The sequence below is a fragment of the Vidua chalybeata genome, chromosome 5 (genome assembly GCF_026979565.1).
Source record: "Vidua chalybeata isolate OUT-0048 chromosome 5, bVidCha1 merged haplotype, whole genome shotgun sequence".
Taxonomy (NCBI): Eukaryota; Metazoa; Chordata; class Aves; order Passeriformes; family Viduidae; genus Vidua; species Vidua chalybeata.
Window position 1 is genome coordinate 25,729,678 of NC_071534.1, and position 14,235 is coordinate 25,743,912.

Here is a 14,235-nt window from a genome sequence, read left to right on the forward strand (position 1 = left end):
AGTAACATCTGAATGAGATGTGAGCATTTATCTTAAAAATATCCTCTCTTTGTCAAAATCAACCCACATTTGGCAAGAGGCTTTTTTTGCTATTGTTGTTGAAGATCACTCTACATATGCTCAGTGGATGCAACCTCAATTTCAGTAGCAGATTTTCCTACAAAATCACTCCTTAATGGATATGGTACAGCCCAGAGCTAGAGAAGCCTGATGGGGCTTTCCCTGCAATTCCCACTACCAGCTGCTTTGGCATGGCACCGAGCCAACCTGTAATTGCTGGGTGGGAAAGCAGTGGGGAAAGCAAAGAGAAAACCCCAGCAAGCCTAGGGGAGAGAGCCCAGTGAGGATGGCAGCTCCTGGTGTGCCACAGACAGCACCTGAGGCTGGGATGTTGAAAAGCAATGCCAGACAACAGGCTCAGAAGAGATTTGGGACTGGCCAGACGTCAAAAGGGACCTGGGTGGTGGTTAGTGAAAAGACAGAGTGAAAGAAAGGAAAAGAAACTTGGAAGATGAGAAGTTGCAAATAAGCACTGAAAGGGAAAATTAGGCAAGGCAGTGTAGAAGGGAATGAGACATGGAAATAGGTAAGGTGAGGAATTCTGGGCTGGACAGGGACAGCAGCAAGGCCTGTGCTTAAAAGTGGTGTGTGCTCACAGATAACCCTCATCTCACACAAGAGGGGCAGGCTATTTTTCTGTACATATTTAAACCTACAGTGATGCTGAAAATCAGGACAGAATCTGAAATGCTGTGCTCTTAAAAACCCCTTAACAAATTAATATTGATTCGGAAGCATGTTTCAAATTGTACGGAAAACATGGAGAGCATGTACTCACCTCAAACGTCATTTCTAGGTGGTTTTTAGGAATCTGCATGACACCACTATCTCCCAGTTCTCCTGAGACACATATCCACGGGTTTGATGTGGTTATTGCATTGCTTAGTTTTTTGATGGGAATGATCACTGACCTGTAAGGGATCACTGAGAACAGGCAGAGGGGGGGAAGTACGTTAGTCTTGATCTATTTTCTTTTTCCCTTACAGTAAACGCAATTTCTGGGGCGAACCACGCCTTTCCCTTGAAGGCAAGCTCTGTTGCCTGTCTCAGAAGCGAAGCAGACCCCTCCCGCTGCGGGCGGGGGTGAAGGGCAGCGGTGCCGCACGGTGGAGCTGCAGCCCCGCGGCAGAGCCGGGACCGCGCAGGGAACGGGACGGACCCGCCTGCAGGAGGATGGGGCACACGGCAGGGCACGGCGGAAAGGAGTGTCACGGTCATTCAACAACCTTCAGAAGACATCTAGTCCAACCCCGCTGCAGTGAGCAGGGCCATCTTCAACCAGACCAGACTGCTCACAGCCCCGTCCAAGATGACCTTGAACACTCCCAGGGAGGGGGCATCCCATCCCCTGTGCCAGGGTCTCACTACCCAAAATGTAAAAAAAACTTCTTCCTTATAGCTAACCTAAACTGACCCCCTTTTAGTTTAAAAGCATCACTCCATGTCCTACTGCAACAGGTAAATTATAAAATATTTGTTCCCATCTTTTGTATGGGCCCCCTTCAAGTACTGAAAGGCTGCGACAGGAAATGCTGGCATGACTGCCAACACCACAGCCAGACTCTTAGGTCTGGTGTGTCTCTGTGGACATGCCCCTCCTTATTCTTATTCCTGTTCTTATTCTCTTACTCTTCTGCTTTTAAATCCGTACCACCCATACATGCTGAAAGACAAGGACTGCCACCCACCCCAATTTGGATTTGACTCTGACACTGCACCTCCAGCACTGCAAGACCCACTCTCCCCATATGTTTCACAAGCTGCCTTTTTGACTGGGGAAGCTAAGCCAGCCTCTTTTACTTTTGTACTTTTTACTTTTGTGCCAGCCAATCATACTGCACTCAAAAAAATACCCTCAAATTCCAAGCACTTGTCTTACAGGAGAAGGCTGTTAAGCTGGATGCCTCACAGAAATAAGGTAACCAAGGATGAATAAATCTCTTTGTGCTGCACTAGTTCTGAGGGATTTATTGCTTTAAGAGGAGAAAAAATAGAATGAGTGCCTGTTTTCACAGCCATGTAAAATTTGCTTCACTTCACTGTGAACAGGCAGGAAAACTGAAAATAATGGCTGCCCAGGTGAATCCAAATAATTAGGTCATCTTAGGGGATCTTGCTTTTTCTGCATTGTCCAGTACTGGAGAGACAAAGATTCATTTCCAGTTATCAATCCAATCTCTGCTCCTCTTCTTTTAAGTGAGACTGAGAAAGGGAATCTTTCTGGCATTTAAGAAGAGACAAAAAGAGATTTAAGATACAAAGAGGATGAAGTATTTCATCCTCCAATCTTCCATCTCCTCCTCAGTCTGAGGAGAGCAGACTGCTAGGATGCACACTTAACAAAGGCCAGAAAGAAGCACTCCCTGCTGATTACTCTCCTTTGTGCAATGCTCTTATCCAGAGCACTCCCACACAACCTTGGCTCTCCAGCTGGTTTCCCAGAGCAACACCCAGCACCCAGGAGCCCTACAGCAACAACCAAGGCTCTCAGATAAGGGCTCAGCTACTCAGGCACCAGCAACATCATCTCTTACAAACCATGACAGCAACTAATTTTTAGTCGGGGGAAAAAAATTGATTCTCCAACTCACTGATTGTAGTGAAGACGCTTGTGAAGCAGAAGTAATCCACAGCATTGAGTGAGAGCAGGTGGTACAGAAACTGTTCCCGTTCTTCTTCACAGCGCAGGAAAGCGTAACGCTTGTAAAGTTTCCTGGGAGAAACAAGCACATGGCATTTTTGTTGTTGCTGTTGAAAAAGCACCACGTATCTTAAAAAGTGCTTGAATCTCAAAACACCAAATGAAGAGTAGCTCTTAATGGAAGGTATGAGACTCCCCAACAACAGACGCTGTTAGAAACCCACAGAGGGCATGTAAATGTGCCACAGATGTTTTACAGAGCACTCTTGCCTCCATGCTCCCACAGCAAGTCTACGGAGTTCCTTTCTGTTTGGGGTTTGCTGCAAAGCACAGGTAAAAACTAACATTACTCACAGCAGCAGATCTGAACCAACACACAGCAATCTCATTTCTTCCCCATACCTTCCCACTGTGGAATGGTCTCATCTAATAACCTCATCTTCCTTCTGCTCCCTACTGCGACAGAAAACCCAGCAGAACTCACCAAGCAGCAGCTGGGGTCCTCCCACCACTTGTCAGTTCAAGGATCTGTGGGGCTGCAGTGGGGCTTGGGTCAGTGCAGGGATCTGACCAAGAATTAATGCCTCCTTCCTGAAACCTGTGATGTGCTTTCCATGTAGATGAGCAGACTTTTGCCCTGCTGGGTGGGCAGTACCACCTCTCCCAGCTCCCCCTGCCCTTCAATCACTTCTAGCTGGAAACCACAGTACCCACACAGGGTGCCTGGCCGCACTCCATGCAGCAGCACCTTGAGATACCACCTTCACAATGTGAAAGTGAAGGTTTGAAGAAAAGAGGTGGCTTACTTTGCAAGTGCCTGGTTGGAAAGCAGCTGCTTCAGGTGCTGAGACAAAAGTTTCTTCTCCAGAGAAAGTCTTATCCAGGCTCGGGCTCGCCCCACATCAGTCTTTATCTCACTCATGTTCTGAACGTGCCTGAAATGTGTGGGGAAGAAAATAAACAGATGAATCATAAAAATTCTGCATGCTTCAAATAGCAACATCCAGCGTGATGACACAGCAGGTGAACTGGAAAATGTCTTCTGACATAATTTCTGGAGAGATCCCCAGCAGGGCCCCCAGAACCCTGCACTGTGGCAATGAGATCCCTGGCAGCCCCAGGCTGGCAGGAGGACATGTGGCAGCCCATAGGAGCTGCTCTGTGGTTGCCTGGCCAAGGTGAGGAGGGGTAAACTTGTTTACCCCTGCATTGCCTGAGGTAGGTGTTCTCAGGGACACTGCTAACACTTAAAAAAAGCAGGCACCTTGCGAGACCCAGTTACATCTCAGCTGCCACCTCAAGCTGCTGACTAGAACGGGTGTGTCTGGGAGGGCAGAGGACAAACATGTGTCCTGAGAGTTTCTCCAAGCCACAGTGGCTCTGAAGGTTCTAACAAACCCCTTGAGGGCAGCAGCAATGAGAAAAGCAGGACTGCTGAGGCAAAAACAGCAGCAGGAAGCTGCAAGCAGAATCACATTTTTAGGGATATAAGAGGTCTTCCTGTAAGTGATCATTTGAACAGCCCTCCACATGTTTCATCTGTAGGAAAGCAGAACTGTTCCACAGGGGCTTTCTTCTACAGTTACGCTTTTCTTTTTTCTTTTTAAGATTCCCACATTTCAGTTTGGAGAATGCCAAAAACTCTAGCTTTAGAGCACAGGGAGTTTTAGAAGAGGAAGAGAACTGCCACGGCAGGACAAAGTTGCTTCCAAAAACTCCCTACTTGGTTAAATAAAAAACAAGAAAAATGAGCAACAGTTTTCAGCAGGGGAAAGAAAAGGCTCAAATTTCTTAATTTTCATGCAGTCTGCATGTTAAGTACACAGGCAATTCAGCCCTCCAAATCTCCATGGCAGGCTCCAAGTACCATCAGCTGAGGTCTGAACTAATCCCAATTGCAATTTACTGTCCAACTCCTGCAACTTCCTTGACAGCTCTCCACGCATTGCTGAGTGTTGGGGAATGTGGCAATATTTACTCCAAAGGAAATCCAACGAAGTCGTGCTGTGACTGATGCTTTTTACATTGACTACTATAGTCTTGTGCTTTCCCCCATCTGTTACACCCAAGTGTGTGCTTTGTGTTATATTTAGTCCCTACATTACTTGAGAAAACTACTCTCTTGTTTATATAGCCTCTAACGGAGCAGGCCCAGGACCTTTAGGGCAAATTTGCAAAGAACAACTTGGAGCTGTGGAGAAGTATGAGTTTTCTCTGCACAAATGAAGAGCACACACAGCCCAGCAGCCCTGCTCTGTGCCAGGCTGACCTGCAAGGCTGAAGCCTTGCTCCTGGCACGGGAAATCCCTTCCTGGCTCAGAGCATGGCAGCCAGCATTTGACCTTCCAGCAGAAAGCTGGACACGTGACCTGCAGTCCTTGAGAAACAGGATGCATGCTACAGTCAACTACAGCATGTCGAGACACTCTCCTCAGACATTTCAAGCCTTTTGAGATGGGAAGATCAAAGCACAGACTATCATCTCCTCCCCTTCCCCTGAGTGCTCAGCTTGAATTACATCTAATATGAAACACTGAGCAGAATATGTTATTTCACTGTGAGAAGATTCAAGTACAGATGGACTCAACCTTATTCCATGCACGCTCTGTGCCTCTTCATTACCTGTGTCTGGTTCAGACTAGATAAGCATTAATTGTGCATTTGGGGAAAAAAAGAAGTATCTGCAAGCATGCAGCTTGCCAGAGATATTAAAAAGATTCAGTAATCAGTCTTGGTGTCAGCAAAAGCAGAGTGTAACAGAACAGAGCATGCAGGAACCCAAATTTGTTTCACTGTCAGTTGTGAGAGTCAGAACAGCTCTATTTTTATCGGTGACCTAAGTGTAAGCACCGTATGCTCACCACGGCACAGAAAATTCTTCTTGTCATAGCACTGAACAGCCTTTTCAATGCAACTCCCCTGGCTTGGACTTGCTTTCAACCACATTAGTAATAAAGAAAAATCTATTTGCCCTGTCAAATGTAAGCCTGGGGTATGGTGAGACAAACCCTCTGCAAACAGCTGTGCTGACAGCAGAGGTTACAGCTGCCCAGCACCGCCATGCCCTGGGGATGCTGTGCACGCTCCCACAGCAGCACAGTCAGGAAGGAGCCTATAGCTTAACCTAGGCAGGCAGCAGGTCTTTGCTCAGCCTTCTTTTTGAACACAGCAGGTTAAGGATCACTGCTGAGGGCCCAGTGGCCAGCTCACATCCTCCAGTGCAAGCTCCCTGAGGAGGGAGGCACAACACGGGCATGAGAGCAAGTGCTGATAGCAAGGGAGAGCTTGCCCAAAGGGGAAGGATCAGAAACCTGAACCCAGCTGGACCAAAGGTTTGGGGCGGCCTTGATGTTGACTACTTGGTTTGGATGCTCAGCAATACCTGAAAGGTGAGACCATGCTGGAAGCAGGCTGTAGCTGGAAGAGGGGATGGAGAGATGAGACAGATCTGTGCCAGGGGAAAGGCTGGAGGGAGAACCCCCAAGCTGGCTTGTGCCATTGAGATTCCATGCACAGAACCAAAACAAACACCTGAGCATCTTCCTGACCACATCTGTGATGCCTGGCTTTTAAGGGGGGGCAGAGGACACACCACAGTACCTGTAGCACATGGCACACTCAGAGCATGCCAGTGACTCAGCCCTGCTTTTAAGTTGTTTACATAACCTTGCATGAGCCATCGGAAACAAGCCCTGCTTAAGGCAATGCTTAATCCTCTAGCCATTAGTTCAGTCAGCACCACAAGCCCTGCAATTTAACAATTACCCATCCTTCAACTTCAGCCTGGTGTGCAAAGGAATATTAGGCAGCATTCCTTCCAAGCATGAGAAAGTATGCCTCGAGATTACAGATGACAAATTCAACTCACCATCTGCCCAGCATTTTGCTGCGACCAGACATGTTCGAGGACAATCACAAATACCCAAGATATTAAGAAAGGTAATGTTCTGCTTCTATACTTTGAAGAGCAGTAAGACAGACTTTTGCGATTCAAACAAGAGAGCTCAGATCCATGCTGGGCTTTCATTACTCCAGTGGAAGCCCGTGGAAGACAGAACCCATGCACGCAGCAGTGAGCACACACAGCCTCCTCTGTCAGCAAACCCCCCACAGGAGTTTCCGCTCCAGATCCTCCTTCATCCTTCCCTCAGACTGACCCTCTACATGCCTGTCAGTCTCCCAGGACTGAATTAAGGAGAGAGCTGCCACATCCCACGAGAGGGATGCTAAAATGGCAGACACATGTTCAGAATGACCTCTTGGCACAACACCTCTAGTTACACTATATGTATTCTCTCTCCCTCTTTTACATGTTGTTTTAGCCCTACATGGCATGTCATGCTCTTTGAAATCAGAACAAAAGACTCAAACTACAAAGCATCAAACTAAAAGGTTGCACACTGCAGGTGGGGAGTACAGTGTTTTGTTTTTTTTCCCCCAGAAAAATCTCACTAATCTATCAACTCACGTAGCAAAAATCACATCACTGTAATCAGGGCTTTGCGAACTAACTATGATAAATCTTATTTTTACCCTAAGGTTCTTTTGCCATATTTTTAGGTGTAAGAAGGTAAGCAGCAGTACTCATGTTGTCTTACACGTTTATTTTCTCTCAGCTCTTTACAGATGAGCATTATTGTATTACTCCTCCTCTCTTTTCATGGCATGTTTATCCCACTGCAGTCCTTAGCCCTGGCAAGACAAGTGTCAAAAAGTGGCCTGACCTGGCAGTGGCTTAATCAAGGAGATGCCCTGAAGACCTTCTGCTTGCTGGTGTCACACCAGCCTCCACCTCTTCTGACTCTCTAATCCTTCTGGTTCCAAACAAACACTGCTTGAAAAGCTCTCCAGAGCCAGGCTGTGGTGCGCTGGAGAGAACCTGCCCTAACGTCACATCCCAGCTTCAATCTCACCCAAATTCTAGATCTGATCAAACTTCTAAACTTGTACATTTATTACTTTCTGCCATGAAACGCTAGTTGAAAAGAAAGAGTATTTCTCAGGCATTGTGAGCAGGTTTTTATGTTCCTTTGCTTTGCCTATCAACTGTACTTGTTGGGTCAGTAATTAAAAAATTAACTAAGAGAAACAAACTGTAAATAATAAGGAATTTAACTAATTTGCTTTTATTTGTGGAAGCTGGCTTTATTACTGGAAGAACTCCCCTGCGAAAAGAGAAATTGCAGTAACATATGTGTGGTTTTCATTCTCCGTATGCTAAAAAAAAATCAAGTGAACACACAAAAAAGTTTTTCAAAACAGAAAGGCAACACATTGTAGATTTGAATGTGGGCTGAAGAGAAGGTTTAATTCTCCTTAGCCTTTGTAGACCCAAAGCTAGTGAGGATCTTCACCTTATGCTACACAATTAAACCCACAATTAATGCTTTAGGAACCAAACTGCATACCTCATATCTTGTATCAGGGAAACCCTCAATGTAGGCAGAGTAATTCCTGTATCAGACTTTCGTCTTTCTGTTCCACCACCAACTACAGTGGAGAAAATACACATAGTTAACACAACACTACAGTAATAGTCTGCAATGCATTTGTTCTACATACAGCTGAAAACAATCTCAAGTGGCTGGTAACTGCACTGTTTCTGTGCATTGTCATTAACTCTACCCTGGAAATGTAGAAGTAGACAAAATTAAAATTCTGAATATATTACCTATTCCTTCCTTAACCCAGCACTGAACTTGGGAGACCTAGCTTCCTTTTTTTGTATGTGAAATACCTTAACTTAAATCTGTACAGCACTGAGTTTTATCAGTAAGAAGTTTCTGTGGAAAGCTCACAACTGAGAGAACAACTCAAATAAAATTAAATTACAGTAATATATTCAATACAAAGAATGCTATGCATTTCTGTGCTCTGCTCTGATCAAACCACTTTGTGGTGACACATTTTGCTCTCAGGAATTTGTGCCTGCCAGCCAGATTGTTTAGTGCATTACTCATTGGAGCTTCTTGAAAAGTCCTTTCATGGAAGAGACTAGTTTGTCCATAAATGCCTCTTTGAGGACTGATCATACAAGTTTCCATCTGCAGGATCTGAATTGGAGAGTCCTTGCAAGATGACCCACTGAAGTTCAGAGACTTTTACTACAATACCCCAGCACCTGGGCAGGGACATCTCAAGGTTATCAGAAAACCTCTCTTAAAACACAGAATTTAGTGATTGTAAGGGGCCAAACCAAAGCATAAATTGAACACCCAGATTGATGGACGGAGATCAATTACACAATTTCTGAACAGTACCACCCAGCAGTATAAAGATTTACTGAACATGGAGTTATTCATATTGGGATTAGAGACAGATAATGCTCAATGAAAGAAAAACGTCTCCTGTCTTATTCCCAGCTCCACACTTTCAGCTTCTTCAGAAATTCTCTCTCATGGAGACACTGCTTCTCATACCTCACTCAATGCTCATTAAAAGGGAATGAAGTTAGTGCACATACATCAAGTGATTTTCCAGACAAGGATGGAAACTATGTTCTTTTGCCTCCAGTGATTTCAATCCATTTTGTCCAGACATCAAGACATCCCCACAATGATTACGAGAAGTCTCAAAACATAAATGTGGTATTAGCAACCAAATACACAGAAAATCCTGCACAGGTTTCATGTGGTTGCACTGTTCCTCCCATGGCCAAGTTCACTTGCTGTGATGGACTTCTCATGGAGTCACCTGCCAAGTACTCACCTGGGGACTCTGCACTGTGCTCTTGCTTCTCTTCTCTCTCCTGGTACTGAAGCAAATGGGACCACAACGCAGATTTCCCCTGAAAATGGAATAAATAAATAAACCAGGCAAAGAAATAATGGCCAATAAACATGGCAGAATAATGTAATGGCACTTGATGGGTAAAATGTTCAGTAATGAAAACCAATCCTTCTCTTTTGGGCCATGAAAACTCAGGAAGAGAGCACCACCCCACTGATTCAGCAGTCACGCCACCCACCTTGTTTCTTTGTCCTCCCTCTGGGTTTCCTTTGTGAAGGTTGAAAGGGAATAAACCAAACACGTACTTGACAACATTACTGCAATTTCCAGAGGGGAAAACCCCAAAACAATCCCCCCTCAAAAAACCCAAACACCCAAAATTCCTCAAACCTTTGCAAAATATGAATCAGGGACACTGATCCCAAACACACCTCTTGCTTTATCTTGGAGTTATACCATTGAGTAGCAGCTTAGAAAGCAGAGATGACATTCAGTATTTACCAACCTGCTTGACCTGCAGACCATGGCTCCAGATTCTTTCTAGCAGATCACACAGACTGGCAATCAGTGTATTTTCCTCCAGACCTGTTATGTTGGCTTCTCCATGTCCCAGCTCAACTGCTTCATGGCCCATTTTCTCTACCAACATGCGTTTAGTCTATTAAAAAAAAAAATCCCAACAGTTTTTAAGAATGTTATCCAACAAGGAACAGAATTTACAGATGTGTTTACTTACACATGCTTAATCTAGAGACCATGGCAAATAGAAAGAAGCTTCAAATATATTTGCAGAGATTGTAAATTAACAAAACTAATTATATAAAAAAAATTTGCTTAATTACTTTGAATCACAGAATACCCTGAGTTGGAAGGGGCACAGAAAGACCACGTCCAGCTCCTGTGCATGCATAGGACAGCCCCAAGAGTCACAACATGTGTCTGAGAGCATTGTCCAAACACTCCTTGTACTCTGGCAGACTTGGTGCTGTGACCCCTTCCCTGGGGAGCCTGTTCCAGCTGTCCTACTTCTATACCCTTTATCTGTTGTCCTATTTCTATGCTGGTGATTTATTACCAAGCAGAGTACAGAATATGTGTTCACTCTTACTTAGCTTCTGTTTTAATTCTTGTCACAGCTAACAAAGTTTAACACTCAGGTAAAGCAGTATACTACCAACTGCAACAGACACAAGGAAGTTGTATGTCCATGGCTATGAAAGCTTCTTTAATACCGGGAACTGTTATACTTCATTTTTCTGCATAAACAACATGCACAAGCCCCACGTGCTGAATTCTTCCTTTTTGACCACGGGTTTCCAGGCCATTCTGTTTAGGCTACATGTAAATAAGAACAATTAAAGGAAATCCTCCAGAAGATGTCTGATCATGCTGATTCTCCTTCCTGTCCTTTCTACTTCCACTAACTTCAACTGCATAAACAGAAGAGTGAAAACACATGCCTTTCAAAACACATTCCTTTCTCTTCTAGCTGTTGAAAAACACTACAGGGCTATCCATCCTGCAATAACCAGGTATTCCAACAGAACCATGCCATTCCAGCTGTGAACCAGGAGAACACCTGCAGGTGCTACTTGAGCTCATGGCAATCCAGGGGAGAGCACACAGGGGCTGACCTACCTTCATGCGACATTCCTTCAGCAACCCTTCCACAAATTTCCAGTTGGTCTGTGCAATCACAGCTGGAGAGAGGTCTGACAGTTTGGGCTGCCTTAAATTTTTACCTAAACTCCTTGCCTCCTGCATGTATTTCTAAAAATAAAGAGAATAATTTTAGATATTACAGGTCAGAGTGACTCTGCTCATCCTAGGCAAGCAAGGTGATGAAAACAAATGAACTAGTGTTAATCTAGAAACACAGTCTTGATTTGTCTGATGTTTAGGTGTCAGGCTGGAAAAGTGGAGTGATCCCTTTTGATAACAAAAAAAGCAAGGTATTTCCCAGCATTGGTACAGAATCAGTCAATATTAGCCAGTGAACTGTGCTGTTAGTCACTAGCATGAAGTTAGGTACAAGTGCATAAAGTGTAATACCTTCATTCAGAAATATAAAGTCAAAACACCAAGTTTCTTTCCACTGTTATTTCTCACTTAAATTTTTTTTAATTGTCTAATTTGTGACCACACTATGCATGAATAGAAAAAAAAATCTCTTGAAAATAAATTATAAGAAGCAGAAATACACTTAGTGAAAGAGAAAGATTTCATCCATTACTTTTCATCTAGCTAGTTTATGCAGCAAAAATGAGACAATCTTATTCTCAAATAACTTCTTGATTACAAGTGAAGCTCATTTTAAACAGAATTGACACTTGGGATCATTCATGTTCTTACTATGGTAACTGTTAAGTATGGACAAAAATCAGTATACTCTTTAAAAAAAGACCCAAGTTATAATTGAAGAATTTCAAACTTTCCTGCTCCACTGCCTTGTCTTCAGGGGTAGGGTATTTTTTGCTTTGTTCTGGGTTTGTTTGGTTTTTTTTTTTTTTTTTTTTGTTAAGTCAAAATCCAATCAGCAAACCAATCAGCACGTTACCTCTGACCCCAACATCAGTGAGAGAGCTACATGCTGAGCAAGGTGGACAAGTTGGCCACAACTATCAAAATGTTGTAAGCATTACTCGTATTTTGTCTTAAAAAGAACAAGATAATAGAATATTGCCAATAAAAGTCTTGGAAAACAGCGCTCATAGCCTGGTGTGGGAATGCTGTGTTTCCATAGTGGGTTTTTGTCCTGTTAAGGATGCCTCTCTGGGGGATGGTATGTGACAATGACCAGTCTTTCCTGGAAGGAGCAGATCACATCCCTCCAGGGAATTCTTGCTGCTGCTGGCTGGGTTTTCTGGGGAACTGAGAGGTCACTATGGCTGCTGCATCCTTGGAGCTTTCTGTCTGGGCAGAAAATTTATTCCATAGAATGGCTTGGGTTGGAAGGAACCTTAAAGATCACATAGTTCCAAACCTTCTGCTGTGGGCATGGACACTTTCCAGTAGATCAGGAAAAGCAAAAGCAAAATCTTAACACATTGAAGTTAACTGAAATAGCTTCCCCTCCCCCCGCCTTTTTTTTTACTGGGAGTACAATTTTTCTGGTGCAATCGGATTTTCTCAACACAGAAATTCGGACAAGAACCACTTAGCATCACCGTAACAGCCAGACAAGAATGTAGGGTTCTGCCATGAAAAAGCTGTGTTCCACCGAAGTTCTCAGTTAGGTAACTACAGTTTCAAAAATACTGTAAGGATTTTAAAATCATTCAAAAACTACAGGTGGGAATAAAAGAAAAAACATTACAGATGATGAAAGCATGTAGTTCAGCAAGCAACCTCACAAGTGACTTCCATCTCACTACCAAAATTAACAGCAAAATCAGTGAAAAGTAATACAGGGAATATATAACTAGGAAAACTAGTATTTCTTTTTAAATGTGAAGGGATAAAAAGTGTGGTTATAGTCTGAAGAGTACAAAACACAGACAAACCTCATTCATTGCATAGCTCCTTAGTATATTAAAATTAAAGAAAAAAAACCAAAACAAAATAAATAAAAGGTTTCAGAGAAGAATAAGGGTGGGCTGAGAGAATCAGTTGATTGCCCTTTGCCTGTTCCAGCATCCATGCACCACCACTCTCTTGCACACTGGGATGCAATGATCCAGCAGCCAGAAAGCAATGCTCTTGGCATGTGGCACCCTAAACTGAATTGCCAGGTGAGCAGCTTGGGGGAAAAAAGCCCCAAAGCTAAACAAAATTCTTGTCTTTTAGCCTTGGAGCTGCTGTGTTTTCCAGGGAGCTGGTATGGAAGCTCCTTTCCAGCTACTTTTCCGATTATAACCACACTTCCAAGCGCTACAGGGACGTGCTCATACTCTACAAGAAAGGAGAAGGTTTGAGACGCAGCAAAGACAGCGGTTCCTCATGCTAACAACATCTCAAAAGCACCTTTCAACAAGAAAAACTAAAACATACCAGGCAGCATTCAGAGAAGGATTTTTTAGGAGGCCGTGCAGGAGGGGGTGGTCCCTGATCCCACTCCCAGAAGGCCATTGAGTTCTGACGAAGCAAAAGCTCCTCCGATGGCTAAGAGGAGGCAGATGCCCCAATGGCAGAACAGCCAGAAAGAAAGAGGAGACAAAGCAAAAGAAGCATGCATATGATCCACAGCCAAAAAAAAGAAGGAAGTAAATACATGACCAAGTACTGAGAAGGCTCTGCTGCGATATACACACACAAGGCACTGCTTAAAATACACTTGCAAAGCCCTGTTAGCAAAACTAGCAACAAATATGTACAAGTGCTGTTTTGCTGTGTTTCCATGAAACATTCATGAAACATTGTTCAAAGCTATGGTTGAAGAGTCCTTTCATCCACTCAGGTTCTTTTGGAGAGCAAACTCCAACACTGACCAGCATTATTCAGTGAGTTTTACCACAAAACAGCATGAGTGTTATATTTTTTGCTAGTGACATACAATAGAAGCATATGGACATCAATGGGAAAATGTGGCAGAAAATATTTGATGAAAGATGAGGAACTGAAAAGATGGGAAAGAAACACATGTATGCGACTGACATTTACAAGATGCATGGGAGTTTCCAAGCTTTAGGCATAAAAAGGCCCCAAAGTCTTAACCTTTCGAATAGGCAATCTCATGTCAGAAATCTGCATAAGAGAATGGAAAAAAGTTCCTTTAAAAAAAAAAAAAAAAAAAAAGGAAGAATCCTGCCTCACTTCTACATGGCTGACGTTTATTCAAGGACTTGACTTTTCCAGAGACTTCCACC

The 14,235-nt window shown here is 43.7% G+C and overlaps 1 protein-coding gene across 1 annotated transcript in view; it reads right to left on the reverse strand.

Moving 5' to 3' along the window:
- Positions 1 to 14,235, reverse strand: part of DENND5B (DENN domain containing 5B) — a 105,415-nt gene that overhangs the window by 8,768 nt on the left and 82,412 nt on the right. The window contains exons 9-15 of the mRNA XM_053943765.1: positions 11,069 to 11,200; positions 9,936 to 10,088; positions 9,410 to 9,488; positions 8,110 to 8,191; positions 3,508 to 3,636; positions 2,652 to 2,773; positions 839 to 984 (exon numbers count right to left, since the gene is read on the reverse strand). Of these exons, the coding sequence (XP_053799740.1) occupies positions 839 to 984; positions 2,652 to 2,773; positions 3,508 to 3,636; positions 8,110 to 8,191; positions 9,410 to 9,488; positions 9,936 to 10,088; positions 11,069 to 11,200 (843 nt within the window). The remainder of the gene's footprint in view (positions 1 to 838; positions 985 to 2,651; positions 2,774 to 3,507; positions 3,637 to 8,109; positions 8,192 to 9,409; positions 9,489 to 9,935; positions 10,089 to 11,068; positions 11,201 to 14,235) is intronic.